This window comes from Zootoca vivipara, chromosome 2, assembly GCF_965207765.1.
Source record: "Zootoca vivipara chromosome 2, rZooViv2.hap1.1, whole genome shotgun sequence".
NCBI lineage: Eukaryota > Metazoa > Chordata > Lepidosauria > Squamata > Lacertidae > Zootoca > Zootoca vivipara.
In genome coordinates, this window is record NC_142584.1 from 113728744 (window position 1) to 113750267 (window position 21524).

Below are 21524 nucleotides of genomic sequence, written 5' to 3' on the forward strand. Positions count from 1 at the left end.
ATTCCACTTTATCACTACCCGAAGGAGTCTCAAAGCGGCTAACATTCTCCTTTCCCTTCCTTCCCCACAACAAACACTCTGTGAGGTGAGTGGGGCTGAGAGACTTCAGAGAAGTGTGACTAGCCCAAGGTCACCCAGCAGCTCCATGTGGAGGAGTGGAGACTCGAACCCGGTTCCCCAGATTACGAGTCTACCGCTCTTAACCACTACACCACACTACAGACCCTCCAAGTGTCCTTATTTTCCAGGGACAGTCCTGGATTTACAGAAGCCGTCTCGGTTTTGGATTTGATCCCAGAATGTTCCGCTTTCCCCTGGGAAGTCCCTCTTTTCGTCAGAGAAATGTTGGAGGGGATGGAGTTATGCGACCCCAGAGCCAAGGAGATAAGTAACTACACATCCTTTAGAAGACACCTGAAGGCAGCCCTTTATAGGCAAGTTTTTTTATGTTTAATTTATTTTTATGTTTTATATATGTTAGACCAGGGGTCCCCAAACTACGGCCCCCGGGCCGGATGCGGCCCAATCGATCGGCCTCCCAATCCGGCCCGCGACGACCCCCGCCGCCCGCTACCGCCGCCCGCTACCGCCGCGCGGCGACGATCTTAAATATCGGCAAAAAATCACCGAAAATCCTTTGTGCGCATGCGTATGGGCCTCTCCCGACCCAGAAGAGGTCATTTCCGATGCACTTCCGGGTCGGGGGAGGCCCATACGCATGCGCACAAGCGATTTTCGGCGTTTTTTCCCCCCGACCGTGTGCGTGTGCGCATGCGCACGGGCGCGCACTCCCCCGCCCTCCGGCCCGCTGCGCGCGCACTCCCCTACCCTCCGGCCCGCCGCACGGTCGGCGCGGCGGGCACCGGCCTGCTGCGCGGTAAGTCTGGGGACCCCTGTGTTAGACAAAGGTCCGTATAGCTAAAGCTATGGTTTTCCCAGTAGTGATGTATGGAAGTGAGAGCTGGACCATAAAGAAGGCTGATTGCCGAAGAATTGATGCTTTTGAATTATGATGCTGGAAGAGACTCTTGAGAGTGCCATGGACTGCAAGAAGATCAAACCTATCCATTCTGAAGGAAATCAGCCCTGAGTGCTCACTGGAAGGACCGATCCTGAAGCTGAGGCTCCAATAATTTGGCCTCATGAGAAGACTCCTTGGAAAAGACCCTGATGTTGGGAAAGATGGAGGGCACAAGGAGAAGGGGACGACAGGGGACGAGATGGTTGGACAGTGTTCTCAAAGCTACGAACATGAGTTTGGCCAAGCTGCGGGAGGCAGTGGAAGACAGGAGTGCCTGACGTGCTCTGGTCCAAGGGGTCACGAAGAGTCAGACATGACTAAACAACAACATGACATTGAAGGTGACCTGGAAACTACTCTCTGGTTCTGAATGGGGTAACTGTGCCCCCGAAGGACCAAGTGCTTAGCCTGGGAGTTATTTTGGGCTCACAGCTGTCCATGGAGGCGCAAGTCAATTCTGTATCCAGGGCAGCTGTCTACCAGCTCCATCTGGTACGCAGGCTGAGACCCTACCTGCCCGCGGACTGTCTCACCAGAATTACAGAATATACAGTATAGACAAGCAATCATGGTGCTCTCTCTCAGCTCCCAGAGCAGAAGAATCCACAGCGTTGTTATAAGAATTTTGAGGTCATATATATATATATATATAATAATTGTTCATAAAACATGTGCATGAATGTACAGTACAGGCACATGTCTGAAGCAGCACAGGAAGACAGGCCTTTCTGACACCATTTTGACTCTCTCAGACCTGGCGTTCCTCTGCAAGGAAGAAGGTGGGGGGGGGGAACCTTCTCATTGTCTCAGGAATTAAAGTGATAATCCCTGGCATCCTGATACCTGAGTGCCAGACAAAAGGGTGTGATTAACTTGGCAGGGAAACAGGGAAATGTAAATATCTCTCTTTTTTGTTGATTAGGTTTGGGGGGCAGGGGGCAGGGTCCAGGATGCTCAGATTACTGCCACCAGACCTCCCCTTTCATGATGTACCTATGATGAATCTAGGGAAGGGGGGTCTTGGGCTACACCCCTTCTGTGACATATGGATGATGCTTCTGGGGGGTGGGCTGAAACCAATTTCAAATTTCTTTTTAAGGACAGGACACCTTTGTTTGGGGTCCTTCCTTGTTCTCCTGCGTGAGAGGAAGGACCCTGTTGCAACAGCGAAAATAAAAGTGCCTTGCTTCGTACGTCCTGGTTTGGTCTCTGTTATTTGGTGGGCAGGAGACGCTTAAATTTGTCTGCTTGCCTGGATCCTTGGGCTCTCCCTGGGTCAAGATCCATTTCTCTGGGTTCATAGGAACCAGCTTAAATTTTACTACAGCGTAAAAGTGAAAGTAGAATTTCACAGTCTCATACCGGAAGAAAGATAAGCATGTCTTCCCTTCTCACGTTCATCACAGACAGGCATGTGAATCACACAAATCATAAAATGCAGTTTCGGAGGCCTGGTTTGCTAACATCGAGCACACTACTCTAAACAGTCATGGCTACACACACACCCAGCAAAATAACAATAATATTGGGATTTATAGTTAAGGGTGCTGTCAATTTTTAACAAATGCCTATTCTGCTCACAGAGCTACAATCCTCAGGACAGTTTAACAATAAATCCGGCTTCACAGAGAATTTTGGGAACTGTAGCTCCATGAGGGGAACAGTGGTCTCCTAGCAACTGTCAGCACCCTTAACAAACTACAACTCCCAGATTTTGAATTTGATTTTTTGCAGGGGAGGGGAGCCATTATTATTTATAGTAATAATCATCGTGTTTTAATGCATGTAGTATGAATGTGGCCTTAGGTGAATGCCACCTTATGTTCTATCACAAACGTTTCCCAAATCTCCCCTTTGCCTTCTCCCTTTCAGTCCCCAGTAACATTTCTTGGTAGGATAGGGAGAGACGCTCTTGGGAATTATAGAGACAGAACTAGCTAAATTTTATAGCAATTTATTCATGTATGCGACTACACTGGCAAGAATATTACTTGCCCCAAAATGGAAAGAAGTCCCAGTAAAGGAAAAAGGAATATAAGAACTTATGAAATGGCAGAAAAATGTGAATCTTACCGGAAGAATAAGAAATCAAGAAAACAGACTTTTATAAAATAATGGAAATGTTTTTATTATTATTTACAGATAAATTGTAAACAGATAAAAACACTAGCAAGATTATTGTACTGTAATAACCTGCAGCTACATAAGAGTACTGTATATATTAAAGAAGATAAATAAATAAGTTAATTTGGGTATGCAGAAGATATTTAAAATAAAAGTAAATTTAAGGTACCACAGAAAGAGGGGGAAGGAAGTCAAGATTTTGAATGTCAAAATGATTGTATAATCGGTGAAATGTATATATCTGAATACTATAAATAAAATTTAAAAAAAAGAGGATTGGGAGAGGTGCTTTGCCTGGAACCCTGGACAGCCGCTGCCACTCAGTGTAGACAACACTGCGCTAAATGGACCAATTTTCTGACTCTGTATATGGCATCTTCCTTTGTTAGGCTCACCCCAAACATCACCTCCCCCGCCCCCAAAAGCCAGCAAGCTTGGGAATTGTCCAGAATTATTCACCAGAGATCTGGAGATCCCAGAAACTTCCTTGCAGTTTTACTGATAATTTGGAATTTGTTAATTTTCTCTCCCTCCCCGCCCCTGCGCCTTTGGAATGAGTCGCCCTAAATCCACGATTTTTAGAGATACTCGGTTTTTCATGTGTCTGTCTGTCTGTCTGTCTCTCTCTCTCTCTCTCTCTCTCTCTCTCTTTGCAAAGGGGGACGATAAACAGCGACGGCCACTTCCTGTTCCTTCCTCTCTCTCTCTCTCTCTGTCTCTGTCTCCTTTTCAATCGCTCTAGCAAAACCCATTTGCAAATCGGCAGTTGCAGGAGCTGTTCAGCCGGGCAGCTTCCTTTGTGCGCGTGTTCCTGCGCGCTGCGCTCTTGCAGGCGGCTGTGCATCGGGAGGGCTTGCGGAGGTAGGAAAGTTGCTTCCCTTAAAATCGTGCTTACTCTCCCTTCTCTTCTCTTTTCCCTTTTTCCCAGTGGGGGAGGAGGAGAGACAAAAGGGGAAAGGCGAGGTAGTGCAGCGAGGGGGGGGGACAATAGGAAACTCCCCTTCCCGTCTTGGGTGGCTGGAAAAGCTGGATCGCAAATATCTCTGTCTGGAACAGGGGAGAAGGTGCGAAAAGAGAAACCTTCGTAATGCAATATGATGGCAAAGAGGGCCTTTTTAAGGTTGCCAATGGACTGGGAAGTGTGTGGAAGCCTGATTTTGCTCTTGGACGGTGGCTGGATGTGCAGAAATGTGGATGTGCAGAGAAAAGCAGATGTGAAGCTTTTTTGCCACACAGGGATAAAAACGCCTGCACATTGGGCTGCTGTCCAAATGCACAGCTGCAGGCTGTGTTTGAAAAGTTAGCGACCCCTCCTAACTACCTTCTTCTTCCTCCTTTTAAATGCAGATCGATCTTAGAAATGCCCCAAGGGAAGGCCCAGAGCTCAGTGGCAGAGTAGGTGTCTTGCATGCAAAAGGTCCAGTCTCTGGCATCTCCTCTGGGGAAAACTCCTGCAATGAAATCCCGGAGAGTGGCTGCCAGTCAGTGTAGACAATACTGAGCTCAATGAAGCAACCGTCTAGCTCGGTACATGACAGCTTCCTGTTTCTCTGTACAAGGCAAGCAGAAGCTCCCAGGTTCGCGCCTCAGTGGCCTCTCCAGTTACTGTGTGATCCTCAGAGGAATAGCAGGATACATATGGATTTAATTAATTAAATAGTAGCAATAATACGGCTGAGACAGATGCTCAGCTTGAAACCCCCGGAGAGCTTCTGCCAATCAGTGCAGACAGTTCTCATCCGGATGGGCCAGTGGTCCAGAACTCTGCACAAGGGGGCTCAGCACTGACACGGGAACAACACCGGAAGCTGCCTTATTCCACGTCGGAAAACCAACACTGACTGGCAGAGGCTCTCCAGAGTTTGGGGCAGGAGCTTTACCCATTCTTGCCCAGAGGCACAGGGAATTGCGCCCAGGACAAGGCAGATGCTCCGGCCCTGTGCTACGGTGCTTCCAGGAACCATGCAGAGGGCCTTCTTGGTAGTGGCTCCTGCCCTGTGAAACACCCTCCCACCAGATGTCAAGGAAATAAACAACTTTCTGGCTTTTATAAGACATCTGAAGGCAGCCCTGTTTAGGGAAGTTTTTAACATTTGATGTTTTATCGTGTTTAAAATATTTTGGGGGGAGCTGCCCAGAGTGGCTGGGGAAACCCAGTTAGATGGGCATGGTATAAATTATTATTATTATTATTATTATTATTATTATTATTATTATTATCATCCCCCCAAACTTGAGCCAGCCCTGGTTTAAAGAGCCCATTGGGAGAAGCTTGCAGAGCAGTGTGTATGAGGTATGGGGAGCAGCCTTGGGAAAAGTTTTGGGGAGCGAGTTCTCGTGGCCCTTTTGTAACTTATCCTTTGCTCCAGAGGCTGTTGCAATGTCAAGTTTTGCATATTCAAAAGAGCATCTTTTGTGTCTGGGTGAATTAATGTGGGCTAACGGTCATTCCTAGGATCTATCCAGGTCAAATAGGGTTGCTACCTCAAAAGCACAGGAAATGGATTGGTTTTGGGGGTGGGAGGTGAACTGCACAGGAAGGCAGTACATGGTTTTTGCTCCTGGAACAGGAGAAAGGCCATAGCAGTGGTGGAGCATCTCCGTTGGATACAGAAGGTCCCGGGTTCAATCCCCACCATCTCGAGGTAGGACTGGGAATGTTCCCTGCCTGGAACCCAGTAGAACACGGCTGGATTAATCATTAAGCAGAATAAGCCTGTGCTCAGGGCATCAAAGGAAGGGGGGAAACACAGAAATTTCCCATTGTCAGGTTTTTAGCATTAATGGTCCCAAATTGCTCATCTGAGTGTTCCATTTTCTCAGTTGAAGTATATTAAAAATCCCAGCTGCACAGCTATGCAACAAGGCAGGCTGGATGCCTTTACTCTAAGTATAGAAGCAGATGTGTTATGTAAGACTAAATAAAGTGGAAATATACAAAAATAAACATTGTTTTCCATCTTTCCCATTGTTTCGTTGCATTTCAAAAAATAAAATTTTGTTTTGCGGTTTATTATTGTTTATTCTATTGTTTCTATTTTGAGGGCACCAAAATCATTTAAGTCCTCAGGGGCCTCTAAAGGTCTTAATCTGACCCTGCCAATCAGTGTGGGAAATACTGAGTTAGAGGGACCCATGGTCAAACTCACCTGCGGCACAGAGATCGAGTCCTGTTTAGGTCGCTTCTCACTCTCATTTTTCGTTTTTAGCCTCAAAAACGTATTTTTCAAAGAAAATTCACGCCGCCGGAGAACAAATGAGTGACAGCAAAGAGGAGGTCACCGAGACGAAAAGCCCCGACCTCATGGAAGCGTGTGGGTCCTTGCTGGAAGCGCCCGACGGCCTTTCCGGGTTTCACGGCATGGAAGGCATCTGCGAAATCAGCCATCGCCCGGAAGGCCCGCCGAGCCTCCTCCCCATCTTGGATGAAGGCGGCTCCGTCGAAGGGACATCCTACATCTGCACCGAATGCGGGAAGAGCTTCAGCAGCATCTCGAGCCTCATCAGCCACCAGAAGAGGAACCACTCGGGGGAGAAGCCCTACAAGTGCTCTGACTGCGGGCGCAGCTTCCACCAGAGCTCGGACCTCGTGAAGCACGAGCGGATCCACACGGGCGAGAAGCCGTATCAGTGCTCTGTGTGCGAGAAGCGCTTCAACCAGCGCTCCTACCTGATCGTCCACGAGCGCTTCCACACAAAGGAGAAGCCCTACAAGTGCTTCCTGTGCGGGAAGAGCTTCTGCTCCAACGCGCACCTCATGACGCACCAGAGGACCCACACGGGCGAGAGGCCTTACCAGTGCCCCGACTGCGGGAAGCGGTTCAGCACCAGCTCGAACTTCGTCAACCACAAGAAGACGCACACGGAGGAGAAGCCGTTCAATTGCTCCCTCTGCGAGAAGAGCTTCAAGCGGAGCTCGAACCTCATCCAGCACGAGAGGACGCACACGGGCGAGAGGCCCTACACCTGCCTGACGTGTGGGGAAAGCTTTGCGTCCAACTCGGGCCTCGTGAAACACCAGAGGAGCCACACGGGCGAGAGGCCTTACAAATGCTCCTACTGCGGGAAGAGCTTCAGCCAGAGCATGATCCTCACGCAGCACGAGAGGACCCACACGGGCGAGAAGCCGTGCAAGTGCCTCGTCTGCGGGAAGAGCTTCCGCTCCAGCTCCGACCTCGTCAAGCACAAGAGGATCCACACGGGGGAGAAGCCCTACAAGTGCTCGCTGTGCGGGAAGAGCTTCACCACCAGCTCGGACGTGGTGAAGCACGAGCGGACCCACACGGGGGAGAAGCCCTACAAGTGCGGCACCTGCGGGAAGAGCTTCAGCCAGAGCGCGCACCTCATGCAGCACCAGAGGATCCACACGGGGGAGAAGCCGTACATGTGCCTCATCTGCGGGAGGTGCTTTACGTGCAGCGCACACCTCGTGGTCCATAAAAGAACCCATAAAGACCAGGAGGTTTTGCAAGCCTGAACTGTTTTGGCATTTAGGGTTTTTTGGGGGGGTGGGGTGGGGAGTAATTCCTGCAGGATGGGGAATGGAAACGGCTTTACTCCCTGGTCTGACATAGTTGAGCAGCAAAGATCCCATGCAAAAAGAGAGGAAATCTTAGGAGCGTACTATGCAGTTGCTTAAACCAGACCTTTATAAAACCATGCGGAGCCTGTTTTTAGAGGAGTGTGTGAAGCAGAAAAACTTAGTACAGTGGTACCTCTGGTTAAGAACTTAATGCGTTCCGGAGGTCCGTTCTTAACCTAAAACTGTTCTTAACCTGAGGCACCACTTTAACTAATCGGGCCTCGCGCTGCCAGCACACAATTTCTGTTCTCATCCTGAAGTAAAGCTCTTAACCCGAGGTACTATTTCTAGGTTAGCGGAGTCTGTAACCTAAAACGTTTGTAACCTGAAGCGTTTGTAACCCGAGGTACCACTGTAACCAATTTAATCGTATTATGCATGGGGTGGGGTGGGGGGAATCCTGCCCAGCTAGGAAAGAAGCCATAACATTTCCACACAGGCCTGTTCTTGTACTTCGCTGAGTAATACAGGTGGTAACGGCAAGGTAAACCTAACCAGGTTTCCCAGGGTTTCGGGTCGCGGACTGCCTTCCCACTTGCATCCAGTCCAAGGGGTGGCGCTGTCTGTCGGCTTCTTCGGTCTCAGTGTGGCCCATGTAGAACTCAGCCGAGAGTAAGAGGGGATCAAGGCCAGCGTTAGTTGGCTGTGCCTGTCGCTGGCTCTCTGGCGCCACCAACTGTCTGCCTCCCTGCCTTCCAGCCTATCGATATCAATGGAACCCAGCGACACATTCCCGGGTGTGGAGGAGAGATGCGGCTGCGAGAGCAACTGCAGGCAGGGAAGCAGCTACAGACTTGCAACCATCGGTGCAAAAAATAAATAAAGAAATGGGTTTTTCATGCATTACTGTATGTTATTTCATGGTAATAAATAGATGGTTGTTTTGTGTGCAGGCCTACTTTATCGAGAGCATTGTGTGGGTTTTGCAGCATTCTGACCCAGACCCAAACTGCTTTTCCCCAATATTAGGACCACACTTAAATTTTTGCTCATTAAAAATTTCTTTTGGGGGGAGAGGAAGTTTCACGACACTCCCTGTTTGCTTATTTCTTATACACGTGTGCACACACACACAAAATATAATAACTGTCCTTTACCAGTTTGATACCATTTTCTTTAAAAACACAAGAGCTTCTTTCTGAGGCAATCGGGGGCACCTTTAGGAAGTTTGATTGTATTTTGTAATATTTTTAAAAATATACAAATAAAGAGTTTTGGTTTTTTTTAAGGAAGTTTGATGTTTTCATGTCACATAGCCAATTGGATTTGGCTACGTGACATCACAAAACGGGGGCAGTGCTTTCTGTCTTTATACTGAATGATTATTGGAGCTCTTGCCCAAGCATGGTACACATGTGCAGTTTGTAGGGTATGAAGTTTTTGTAACCCCATCTGTCACCTCGTTTAAGGTCAGCCTTCTAAAACGAGAGGCGATGGCGATCAGGCTTGCCTTATGACTGGAGTCAGAAGTGGACCCTGAAAGCGGCTGGGGTGGCTGTTAACCAACTCTGCGTTCTTGCTCTGCCAGTGACAATTTCCCCCATGATGCTTTGCTGACATCACCATGCTGTGAGTGTCCTGCTCCCCTGACAAGGGGCAGCCAATCCAGGCGGGGCAGGGAAATGCAAATTGCAGTGATGTCACTTTATGAGAATACTGGAGAAAAAGAGGAGGAGATTGGGGACACAGGAAGCTGCCTTATGCTGATTCAAACCCTTGTTTCATCTAGCTCAGTACTGTCCACACTGACTGGCAGCTGTTGGGTTTCAGACAGGCTTCTCTCCCAGCCTTGCCTGGAGATGCCAGGGACCTTCTGCATGCAGGGCAATGCTCTGCCACTGGGCTGTGAACTCTCTCCTGCTGTTTTCCATGCGAATGGGGGTGTCTGCTTCCAAACTTCAAAAACTATATCGTGGAGCTGGAAACACTTAAGGAAGAGGGCAAACAAAATGATTAAGGGGAGCTGGGGTTTTGTCTTTTTAAGAAAGCGTTTTATTTAACAAAAATTAATCGACAAAAGACCTCTATGCAGTTTACATGATATACACACTAATTTTTAAAAAGCACAAGATGAAAAGTTAACAAGGAGTTGACATACAATTTATCAAGGGGTAAAGTTAAGTGTCTTAAGATAAGCAAGACAGGTTGAAATTTGGACATGGGAAGCTGGCTAATTCTGAGTCAGACCATTGGTCCACATAGCTCAGTACAGTTGTACCTTGGTTCTTGAACACATTGCGAGTCGGACGTTTTGGCTCCCGAACACTGCAAACGCGGAAGTGAGCGCTCCGGGTTGCGGATATTCTCTGGAACCTGAACGTCCGACACAGCTTCTGCGGCTTCCGATTGTTCTTCTGTGAACAGCTCTTCATAAGTTGCCCATTCACTCTTTATGTTTAATTTTTTCAAGGGCTATTATCAGTGCTTTTTTTCTAAGAATGTTTTGGGGTACTCTCATTTTGACTGAAGAATATCACCAGGAAAGGAAAGGAAACCACCATCAGAGGAGGTAACAAAGAAACTGACCAATCACTGTGCTAGATTCCAACTCCTACTTCACACATTAAACGCTCACTTCCCTCTGAGACTCAGGAAACACCATGACAGGAAATGAGGCCGACATCAAGGGCAGCAACGGAACTGACGATTCACCGCACTAGAGAAGAAACTATTTTTTTTAAATAAAAAAAGTTTCTCCTGTAAGATTCACAAAATGTTTAGGGGTATGCATACCCCTATGTCCCCCCCCCCCCCGAAAAAAGCACTAGGTATTATAGTGTCTTTTAAATGTATGGTGCAAATGTAGCCCTAATGAGCACCAGCTGCCGCTACTGGAGGAGAGAAAATGGTTGGGGAGAGGTTTTTCTTCCTCATCACCTTAGACCCCAAGGTTGAAGCTGAACAGCAGGAGATGCAGAGCAGGCTAAAGGAAGACGTGCACAATTAAAAATATGGCATTTGCTGACACAAGCTGTGGTGATGGCCGCCCAATTGTGGATGGCTGTGAATGAAAAGGCAATCAGTGGCTGTTAGTATAGTCTGAGGCGGCACATGAGGCTACCTTCTTGCTAGCTCTGGTCACTGGGAGAATAGGTGGCCATTTGGGAGCCATCTTGTGTGAGAGAGAAATCCCTATTCCCCTCACAGAAATGAGGGTTTTCCTAACAATTCTGGGCACACTGAACAAACGACATTTGCCAGGATTCTTTGGGGGAAGCCATGATAGTGTGATATGATAGTCCTTTAAATGTATGGTTACAGGTAGGTAGCTGTGTTGGTCTGGGTCGAAGTAAAATAAAAAAATTCCTTCAGTAGCACCTTAAAGACCAACTAAGTTTTTATTTTGGTATGAGCTTTCGTGTGCATGCACCCATCCCCACCCCTTCTCTACATAAGTGCCTGGGGACTTCTATTTCACTGTATCTGAAGAAGTGTGCATGCACACGAAAGCTCATACCAAAATAAAAACTTAGTTGGTCTTTAAGGTGCTACTGAAGGAATTTTTTTATTTTACTTTAAATGTATGTTGTGGATGCGGCACAAGTTTTTGCTCTCTTCACAGATATTGGGGAGATGCTATCCCTCAGTCTTTTCCTCACAGAGCTTGTTTCCAAACCCCTCAGCAGCAGCATTGCCCTCTTCTGAGCTTCTTCCAATTTGTCTACATCCTCCTTAAAAGTGTGGTAGCCAAAAGACTGACTCCAGATGAGTTCTGGGTTACCGCAGAATAAATTCCTTTTGAGTATTGTATAGGAATTAAGAGGCAGTTTTCTTTAAAGATGCAGGCCTTTGTCCTGTTCCCAAACAGACCATTCCACCCTGAATTTCCCTCAGCACTTCAAACTACAGTGGTACAAACACAATTGGTTCCGGGAGTCTGTACTTAACCTGAAGCGTGCTTAACCTGAAATGAACTTTCCCATTGAAAGTAATGGAAAGTGGATTAATCTGTTCCAGACGGGTCCGCGGAATACTTAAACTGAAAATACTCAAACCGAGGCGTACTTAAACTGAGGTATGACTACACAAGACTGTTTCTGTAAGAGTGTATTTATTGAAGTAAGGGATCGTGGTTGTACATGGTTGACACAAACTCAAACATTCCAGGCAATACAGGGATGGGGAACCTGTGGCTTTCCACTGGTTCGGTTGGACTCCAACTCCCATCAGCCCCAGCCAGCATGGCCAATGGCCAGGGATGATGGGAGTTGGAGTCCAGCACAATTTGAAAGGCCACAGGTTCCCCCAACCCCAGCCTTCAGGGATAGTGCAGCCTGGGAGAGAGAGCTTCCATTTCACAAAATGTGCACCGGCCTGGATGAAAGACAAAACGCTCATAAGACCTGATGCATTTGGTTAATCCTGCACTGGCATGCTTAATCTCTTTCTCACCAGTGGAGTGTGTGGCAGGGGAACTCTGACCCATGAGCCACGCGCAGCCTTCTGCCTAATTTTGGGTCAGTGGAGGGAGAGAAGAAGGAGGGCAGAAGTTGGGAAACCCATTGCAAGCAATCAGCCCAGAGCTCTGGCAAGAGTGATCTGCTGAATTTCCTGCCACAGCCTATTGGGGTGGGGAAGGAGAGGGAAAAGAGGGTGGCAGAGAGGGAAGAGAGAGTGGTTGGTAGAGGAAGAGAATGAAAGGGCAGCAGAGAGAGAATAAGGGGTGGCGCGCGCACACTCACACACAGAGAGAGAGAGAGAGAGAGAGAGAGAGAGAAGGGGTGATATTTTCTCTGTCTCTGCTACCCCACTTTGGGCTGTTTAGCCACAGGAAAGGTCCAATAACGGTGCTCAATGCAGAAATGGGCAGAGTTAGCAAAACTGGAAAGGCTCACGTATGGGCAATCTATAGGGTTGCCAGACTCAATAGAGGACAGGACTTCTGTGCCTTTAATTGCCCTGCTCTCTTTTGAGTCTGGAAACCTTAAAGAGAAACCAGAAGACCCTTTGTTTAATTTCCAAGCAAAGGGTCTTCTGGTTTCTCTTTAAGGTTTCCAGACTCAAAAGAGAGCAGGGCAATTAAAGGCACAGAAGTCCTGTCCTCTATTGAGTCTGGCAACCCTAGCAATCTATCCGGAAGACAATTATATTTTGAGGAGTTAGCTGATCTATGATTCTAGCACGGTCTTTCCTTCCTGTCTCTGTTTGCTTCTCCTCTCTATCTCTTGTTCTGCTCTTTGATGGCTGAGAACAGCCTTTAATTTGCTGGAAAGAAGTGATAACGCAGGGTACCTTCTGACCTTTTTGGATGTTAGACATTGTTTGGAGAACGTGCGGCATGGGAAGAGGAAGCTAGCTGATGAATAATTTGCACATAGGTAGCCGGGCAAGGCACGTAGGCTAACGGGCTAGTTAGCTATAAATCAGATGGTTTTGGGGCAGAGTTATTTGAAGCTCCCGCACGAACTATCTCTTGCAGGTTTCACCTCCAACCTTGAACGGAGTCTTGGAAGGTCTCCGTGAGCACCACCAATCTGTGCTTACATTTAGAGCACTCTGATACCACTTTAAACATCCATGGCTTGCCCCGGAAAACTCCTGGGAGCTGCAGTGAAGGAGGCAGAGGGTTGTTGGAGAACCCCTACACCCCTCACAGAGCTACAATTCTCAGAGTTGCCTGGGAAGAGCGATTGACTCTTAAACCGCTCTGCAAATTGCAGCTCTGCAGGGCCGGCCAAAGACATTTTGGTGCCTGAGGCGAACCACAAAATGGTGTCTCCCCTCTCCGCCAGGGAAGAAGGGGTGAGTGGCGATCTACATCAGGAACAAGAGCAGAATAAAATCAACCTTTCCTTACGGTTGAGGTGGGAATCAAAGGCCATTCGGAGGGGGAAGGGGCCCATTATGAATCATGCCAGGTGGGTGTGGATCCCAGGAGGTCCCCCCCGCCATTTCCTCCCTAGGGGGGAGTCTAGCAGCGCTTCCTATTCACCAAGAGGCCACGGTAGAGGCAGCATTGTGGGACAGCTGCCAAGGAGGCAGAAGATTCAGCCTCCAAGGAGTGTGCCACAGCCATCGCTGTCCCTGAGGTAGCAGCGCATGATGGAGGCTGGATCAGCTGCCCTGTGGATCCTGCTGTCTGAAGCAATCAGCTCACCTTGCCTCATGGGTGGGCCGGCCCTGCAGCTCTGTGAGGGAAATGGCAGATGGGACCTAATTATTGACATCCCTTTTTAAAAATAATATTTTTATTCAATTTTCAACAAACAAACAAACAAACAAACCACAACAACAACCACACACAAAGAAAAATATACATCCCTTAGCATGTCCAACCGGTCGATTGTTTGTGATCTACTGGTCGATCGCGGAGTGTTCCTGGTCAATTGCGTGATCCCACCCCCCACCCCCAAAGCTCAACAACTTTTTAATAGTAGGAGTAGATCGCAGTCTCTCAGGAGTTGGACATGCCCACCTTAAGACAAGGATGGGATCCAGAAGCCCTCCGGGTGTCACTGGACTGCAACTCCAGGCCGTTGGACCATGATGGGAGATGGGAGCCCAGAGGCAAGGTTCCTCATCCCTGCTTTAAGACTTCAACTGCCAAAAGGTGAACCTAGCTATCTGTACTTTCTAGGGCTGATTTTCTGGTATGCAGTGAGGCAAATGGGCTACATGAAACGCTAACCATGTGGACAATAGCCCTGTGCTGTGTCTTTAGAAGTTTATATTTCTCTCTAACTAGCTGTATGTAGAGATCTGGAAGGTGGGGAATTCTCTATTAGGAATATGAGTTGCATGAAAAGAAGACTACCCTGTGACACAGATTTATAGGATTTCCAGTCCTTGTAGAATCTCTGATGTTTATTAAGATTTGTGTTGAGGTTCATTCTCTTCTGACAATTCAAGTATTTATAATGTTCCCATCTCCTGTAAAGTTCATTGTATGTCTATTACGGTGCAAACTCCCATTTTCCTCCTGTGTGAATGCTTTTGATGGCGGATCAGATACTGGGTCTGACTGAACCTCTTCCCACAATCCACACACTCGTGCAGCTTCTCTGTCGTATGTCTCCTCTGGTGCCTGGTCAGGTACTGGCACACGCTGAAACTTTTCCCACAGTCTAAGCATTCGTACGGCTTCTCTCCTGAGTGGATTCTCTGGTGGCTGAGAAGGTTAGATTTATTGGAAAACGTCTTGGTACAATCCGAGCATGTGTACGGCTTTTGCCCGGTGTGGATTCTCAGGTGGCTGAGAAGGTTGGATCGGTCCGAAAAGGTTTTGGAACAATCTGAGCATTTATAGGGTTTCTGCCCCGTGTGGATTCTCTTGTGGGTATTAAGGTGCGAGCTCCGGCGGAAGCATTTCTCGCAATCAGGGCATTCGTAGGGTTTCTCTCCGGTGTGGGTTCTCTTGTGGCTGATAAGGTTTGAGCTCAGCCGGAAGCTTTTCCCACAGTCTGGACATTCGTAGGGTTTCTCCCCGGTGTGGGTTCGCCTGTGGCTAATCAGGCTCGAACTGCATCGGAAACTCTTCCCACACTCCGAACATTCGTACGATTTCTCCCCCGTGTGGGTTCTCCGGTGCCTATGGAGGTTCGAGCTCCGGCGGAAACTTTTCCCGCAGTCGGAGCATTTGTACGGTTTTTCTCCCGTGTGGGTTCTCTGGTGCCTGTGGAAGTCTGAACTCCAACGGAAGCTCTTTCCACAGTCTGAGCATTCGTAGGGTTTCTCCCCAGTGTGGGTTCTCTGGTGTTTATTAAGGTAAGCTTCGTCTCTGAACACTTTCCCACACACGTTGCACTTGTTCCTCCTTTTCCTGCTGTGGATTCTCTGACGCACTGTGATTTCGTGGAAGTGGCCGCCTTCATAAGCAATGGATTTGTTCTGCCATTCCTCCACTTCGTCCCCTTGCTCCCACTCTGATCCATCCATGTTCCCATTGTCTTCTTCCGCTTCCTGGTGATCAGCAACTTCCATCAACACTCCATGTGGCTCCCTCTCATCCTTACTGGGCCATTCATCAGCTCCTGAAATCAAGAGATAAGGCAGATTAGTTTACGGCCAGGTTGCTCACAGGAGCAAGATGCTTTGAGCATATTACACCGATCCTGGTCTGACTGCACTGGCTACCAATTAGTTTCCATGCCCAATTCAAAGTGCTGGTTTTGACCTATAAAGCCTTAAATGGTTCAGGACCACCATACCTCAAGGACACCCTCTTTCCTCTGTATTGTTTTAATATTCAATTGGGAACCGCCCAGAGTGGCTGGGGAGACTCAGCCAGATGGGCGGGGTATAAATAATAAATTATTATTATATATTGTTATTTCCATATGAACCTACCCAGACCCTGAGATCATCTTCCGAGGCCCTTCGTCTGCCACCTCCTCGAGAGGCCCAGAGGGTGGCAACACGAGAACAGGGCCTTCTCTGCAGTGGCTCCCCATCTGTGGAATGCTCTCCCCAGAGAAGTTCATTATACAGCTTTAGGCAGCAGGCAAAAATGTTTATTTTTAACCAGGCCTTTGGTTGACCTGATCAACATCCTATACCCTTTTAAAATGTGGCTCTTTTGGGGTGTGTATGTATTATTGGGTTATTGTTTTTATTTTTATTTTATATATTGTTACAGGTAGGTAGCCGTGTTGGTCTGACGTAGTCGAAACAAAATTTAAAAAATCCTTCCAGTAGCACCTCAGAGACCAACTAAGTTTGTCATTGGTATGAGCTTTCGTATCTGAAGAAGTGTGCATGCACACGAAAGCTCATACCAATGACAAACTTAGTTGGTCTCTAAGGTGCTACTGGAAGGAATTTTTTTAATATATTATGATATTTTTCGTGAACTGCCCTGAGACCTCCAGGTATAGGGCAGTGTAATAAGTCAATTGATTGATTGATTGATTGCATGCATTTACATTCCACCTTTTCTTCCAAGGAGCTCAAGGTGGCATACATGGTTCTCTTCCTCCCTATTTTATATTTACAACAATCCTGTGAGGTAGGTTAGTACCTTAGTAGTGGATTTATAATGGGCTGTCCAAACATTGTCCTGCTTTATTAGTTGTTAAGAGCTCAAGAAGAGCCTGGATCAGGCCAGTGACCCCTCTAGTCCAGCATCCTGTTCTCACAGTGGCCACCCAGATGCCCCCATGGGAAACCCATAAGCAGGATCCAAGCACGGGTGCCCTCCCACCTCCTGAGGTTTCCAGTAACTGGCGTTCAGAAGCAATACCGCCTCCAACCATGGAGACAGAGCACCGCTGAGCACCCCACAGCCACAACTAAAATCCATGGACTGCTTAACCTTACCAAGTGAGCTGACATCGTCCTTGACCTCTTGCTTGACCTCTCTGCACAGCGGCCTCTGTGTGATTTCCAGCACTGCGTCATCTTCCACTGGGGTATTCGCAGCCACTTCCTGGATCAGCCTCTCTGTCCCCTGGAAACAATAGTGAAAGTTTTAGTTGAGGTAGCAGAACAACAACAACAACAACAACAACAACAACAACTTATTACTTATACCCTGCCCACCTGGCCAGGTTTCCCCAGCCACTCTGGGTGGCTCCCAATCGAATATTAAAAACACAATACAGCATTAAACATTAAAAACTTCCCTAAACAGGGCTGCCTTCATGTGTCTTCCAAAAGTCAGATAGTTGTTTATCTCCCTGACATCTGATGGGAGGGTAGGGTTGCCAGACTCAATAAGAGGACAGGACTTCTGTGCCTTTAATTGCCCTGCTCTCTTTTGAGTCTGGAAACCTTGAAGAGAAACCAGCAGACCCTTTGCTTGGAAATTAAACAAAGGGTCTGCTGGTTTCTCTTTAAGGTTTCCAGACTCAAAAGAGAGCAGGGCAATTAAAGGCACAGAAATCCTGTCCACTATTGAGTCTGGCAACCCTATGGGAGGGTGTTCCACAGGGTGGGCGCCACTACCGAGAAGGCCCTCTGCCTGGTTCCCTGTAACCTCACTTCTCGCAGGGAGGGAACTGCCAGAAGGCCCTCGGAGCTGGATCTCAGTTTCCGGGTTGAATGATGGGGTGGATACGCCCCTTCAGATATGCTGGGCCGAGGCCGTTTAGGCATTCTGGCCGAATACAGTGGTACTCCCGGTTGCAGCTAGGATCCATTCCAAAGGTCCGGTTGGATCCTGAGGTTTTCGCAACCGGAGAGACCGCTTCTGCATACGCACGTGTGGCGGTAGAGCGCTTCTGCACATGCACAGTAGTGCTCTACTGCTGCGCATGCGCACACGGCAAAAACCCAAAAAATACATCCGGATTTGTTGCTTACGCACCCCGACGTTTACGTAACCGGAGGGATACATAAGTGGAGGTACCACTGTATAAGGAAGGGCCATAGCTATGGGTGTACTGAATAGCATATGTGAAATATGCAGCACCCAAGGGTAAATATCGAAACCACAGAAGGGAGGACAGGAAGCCAATGGATAAAGGAATTTACAGTTTTTTTCATTTGGTTTTTTTTGCGTGTGTAAAAAATCAAATAATATTTACCAAAAAACAAACAAATGAAGGGCCATAGCACTAGAACATGTGCTTTTCATGCGGCAGGGGGACACTAATGGGGACATTCCCTCGCCGGAAGGGGCTCACCTGCTCTCTCCATTGCTCTCCTTCTTCCCGTCTCGGCAGCAAGCTCTCTGCCAGGGTCACAGCCTGGATACAGGTCTCTGGGCCTTGTTCCATCACCCGACTCCGGATTTCCTGAGGCAGGACAGCCAGGAACTGCTCCAGAATCACCAGCTCCAGGATTTGCTCCTTGGTGTGCCTCTCGGGCTTCAGCCACTGGTAGCAAAGCTCCCGGAGCCGACTGTATGTCTCCCGTGGGCCTACAGCTTCCTGGTAGGAGAAATACCTGAAGCTGTGAAGCCGTCCTTCCAAGCTGCCAGGGAGTGGAGAAGCTGTTGTGCCGCCTGCTGGCGCAGGATTAGGAAGAAGTGGGTTCCCCCATCCAGGTTGAGGGCATTGCACGGCCTTGAGGAACTCTTGCCACTGGGCTTCCCAGCGCTGAGACGACAGGCCCTCTTCTGGCTCCTCTTTCATGTGTTGCGGAGGTGCCACCTCTCTGGGACTCTGCTTGAGGGTCCCCGCTTGAAGGATGCCAGGGGGTTCTCCTGCCTTCCCCGATCCTGTCTCCAGCTGGGGGCTTGCCAATTTCTGCTCCTCCATTTTCATCTTGGGATCCAGCAACCTTTGTTGCAGCTCAGCCTCGGATAGCAGGGCAAGGAGAGAGCAAATAATTCTGCCTCCTGCAGTATTTCAGCGCATGCCAACTGTTTTCCGCAAATGCCGCAGAAAGATATTGTGCCATGAGTTTTCAGTGTGTTGGGGATGTGGCCAAAGGACTACTCCAAACAGCCAGCGGGGCTCTTTGGACTGCACATCTTCTTCTGGAAATTCGAAGGATTTCCCCCTATTCCTGTTGGAAAGGGAAAGAGACTAAGCTTTCAACTTTCATTCTATTGCTTCTGATCTAGTGAACAGAATTCTATTGAATCAGGGCACAATCCTGTGCTCAGATCTGCTGGGCTGAGCAGCTTAGGCTGGTTCCCGGCTCAGCCAGGCATAAGTCTCCCATCAGTGATGAACCTTGCCGCTTGGCTGCCCAGCGGAGGCGGCCCCTGGGGGCAGGGCGTCGTGATGCATGCGTCACAACGTCACAACGCATGTGTGGTCCGTCCAGGCTGGTGTTGCTGCTCCCGCGTAGGGTTGCCGCGGGAGCAGCAGCGCCAGCCCGGCTGCTGCTCGCACACAGTGGCCCATGGGGCTGCCGTGCGCCAGCAGCAGCACGTGCTGACTGCGCATTTGTAGTATCCCGGTGCGTGGGCACTCCATACGCACCGGGATGCTGCACATGCACAGTCAGTATGCGCTGCTGCTGGCACATGGCGGCCCGTAACGGGCTGGGGGCAGCCGGCACGGACTGCATGCAGCGCGTGCGGGCAGAGGCGAGGGGTGGGGAGGGGCGCCCCGAGTGGAGGCCCCCCCCCCCGAGAGGAGCCCAGGGCGCACCGCCCCCACCGCCTCCACCTTGCTACGCTACTGTCTCCCATCCCATCTTAGTCAGGGCTCATGCCAGTGTAGGCCCTGAAGAAACAGGGCAATCTGAATGAGTGATGGTGGGGGACTTACTCTGATCCTAAACTTGTTCAGCTTGGTCACATGACCTGGCAACCCAGCATGGGTTTCGCTGGCAAAAAAGGTGATAGAACTTAAGCCACACAGTGGAAGTCCATGGGGGGAGGGGAATCCCTCAGAAATTGGTACCAGGCTTACCTGGCAGTTCCCTTTCCACCAAGGAATCGAACATGGCTCCCCGTCAATTGTGTGGCAGCAGCCTGCAAAATAGCGAAAGCGGGTGCTTGCAGGTCTTTGCTACTTTGCAGGTGGCTTCTAATCGCATACTGGTAAATTCAGGTTGCAAAATTATAGCTCAACCCGCTTCCCGCTTTGATGCAACATCATCTAACCTCCAAATGAATGCTCTTTAAATTGCCAGTCGGGATGAATGCTCAATAAAGTGCCCTGTCTGGAGACACCCAAGCTGTGTACATTTAAAGTGCACACAAACATAAAGGTAAAGGTAAAGGGACCCCTGACCATTAGGTCAAGTCGCAGACGACTCTGCGGTTGCGGCGCTCATATCGCGTTATTGGCTGAAGGAGCTGGCCAAGGGAGCTGGCATACAGCTTCCAAGTCATGTGGCTAGCATAACTAAGCCACTTCTGGAGAACCAGAGCAGCGCATGGAAACGCCGTTTACCTTCCCACCGGAGTGGTACCTATTTATCTACTTGCACTTTGACGTGCTTTCGAGCTGCTAGGTTGGCAGGAACAGGGACCGAGCAACGGGAGCTCACCCCATTGTGGGGATTCAAACTGCCGACCTTCTGATCGGCAAGCCCTAGGCTCAGTGGTTTAACCCACAGCGCCACCCGCGTCCCACAAACATACACCACAAATAATCCTGGGAACTGTAGTTTAACACACACACACCCCAGAATTACATTTCTCAGCACCCTTAAAAATCTACTATTCCACGGTTTCAGGGATGGGGGTGGTGAAAATGTGCTTCAAATGCACCTAGGGATCTTGGAAGCCGATGGTTATACCCTTGCCATGAATTGCTCTTAAATTTCTCCTCATCACCCTTGATCTAGGAAGGTATAGAGTCTCCCACCGCCCTTAGTGCGTGTGTGTATCTCTATTTTTCCCCTTATGTCTCCTTTTGCTAGGATCCATTTTAGTCATTTCAGCTGTGCTTTTTCTCCCCTTGCTAAGTTTTTTAACATCAAACGGCTTTTCAGAAACCCACCAGAGGGGAACTGCCTGAGTTGAGGGTAGGGTCCTAATTTCTTTTCCTTCTCCTCCTCCCCACCCGCAAAAATGAACAGGGCACTCCCCTCCCACCCCCATCCAAGCCTTAAAATTTTTTTATTTTTTTTGAAAAATTACCTGCACTTGAGATCTGCTGCAAATACTTCATAAGGCAGCATCACATTAACTCAAGAGCTGAAGGTAGAAAAATTCAAAAGCTACAGGCTCCCGGGCATAGGGTAGGGGGTGGGGAGGAGGGGGGATGAAGGAAGGAGAACAGGAAGGGACTTTGCACTATTTACAGTCCCCTCTTTTCAGTCCTCTCTGGCAACCAGAGCTTCTTATTGGTTTTAACTCCTTCCAGGGAAGGTAACTAGGCGTGGATTATTTTTTTAAAGGAATTTCCTGAATTCCTCGTTTTACTTGTTTTCATATGCTTTTACACCATTTATGTTTTATGATTAATGCTGATTTTATATTGTGCAACGTTTAAGAGGTTTTTATAATAATAA

General features: G+C 48.6%; 2 protein-coding genes across 3 annotated transcripts; one reads left to right on the forward strand and one right to left on the reverse strand.

Moving 5' to 3' along the window:
* The first annotated feature begins 2052 nt into the window (after window positions 1-2052).
* Window positions 2053-8615, forward strand: LOC118081317 (uncharacterized). Of its 2 annotated transcripts, none has more exons than XM_035107785.3 (2): window positions 2053-4006; window positions 6355-8615. In XM_035107785.3, the coding sequence occupies exon 2, from the start codon at window positions 6402-6404 to the stop codon at window positions 7620-7622; it is 1221 nt and encodes a 406-aa protein (XP_034963676.2). In that variant the 5' UTR covers window positions 2053-4006; window positions 6355-6401; the 3' UTR covers window positions 7623-8615. The 2 variants fall into 2 exon arrangements, with proteins under 2 accessions (XP_034963676.2, XP_088520288.1); XM_088664162.1 differs by lacking the exon at window positions 2053-4006 and adding an exon at window positions 5392-5790.
* A 5879-nt stretch (window positions 8616-14494) lies between these two features.
* LOC118081226 (uncharacterized) lies at window positions 14495-21328 on the reverse strand. Its single transcript, XM_035107581.3, has 4 exons — window positions 21151-21328; window positions 18290-19115; window positions 16983-17112; window positions 14495-15697 (listed from the first exon to the last, which is right to left on the reverse strand). The coding sequence occupies exons 2-4, from the start codon at window positions 18869-18871 to the stop codon at window positions 14607-14609; spliced, it is 1803 nt and encodes a 600-aa protein (XP_034963472.2). The 5' UTR covers window positions 18872-19115; window positions 21151-21328; the 3' UTR covers window positions 14495-14606.
* Window positions 21329-21524: the final 196 nt, after the last annotated feature.

What these genes read in the sequence shown, in the direction of transcription:
- LOC118081317 (XM_035107785.3), top strand. Translation starts at nt 6,402, where the DNA reads ATGAGTGACAGCAAAGAGGAGGTCACCGAGACGAAAAGCCCCGACCTC.
- LOC118081226 (XM_035107581.3), bottom strand. Translation starts at nt 18,871, where the DNA reads ATGAAAATGGAGGAGCAGAAATTGGCAAGCCCCCAGCTGGAGACAGGA. An exon ending in GAGAGCAATGGAGAGAGCAG is followed by an intron (nt 17,113 to 18,289) that starts GTGAGCCCCTTC and finishes TATTGTTTCCAG; the next exon opens with GGGACAGAGAGGCTGATCCA. An exon ending in GGACGATGTCAGCTCACTTG is followed by an intron (nt 15,698 to 16,982) that starts GTAAGGTTAAGC and finishes TCTTGATTTCAG; the next exon opens with GAGCTGATGAATGGCCCAGT.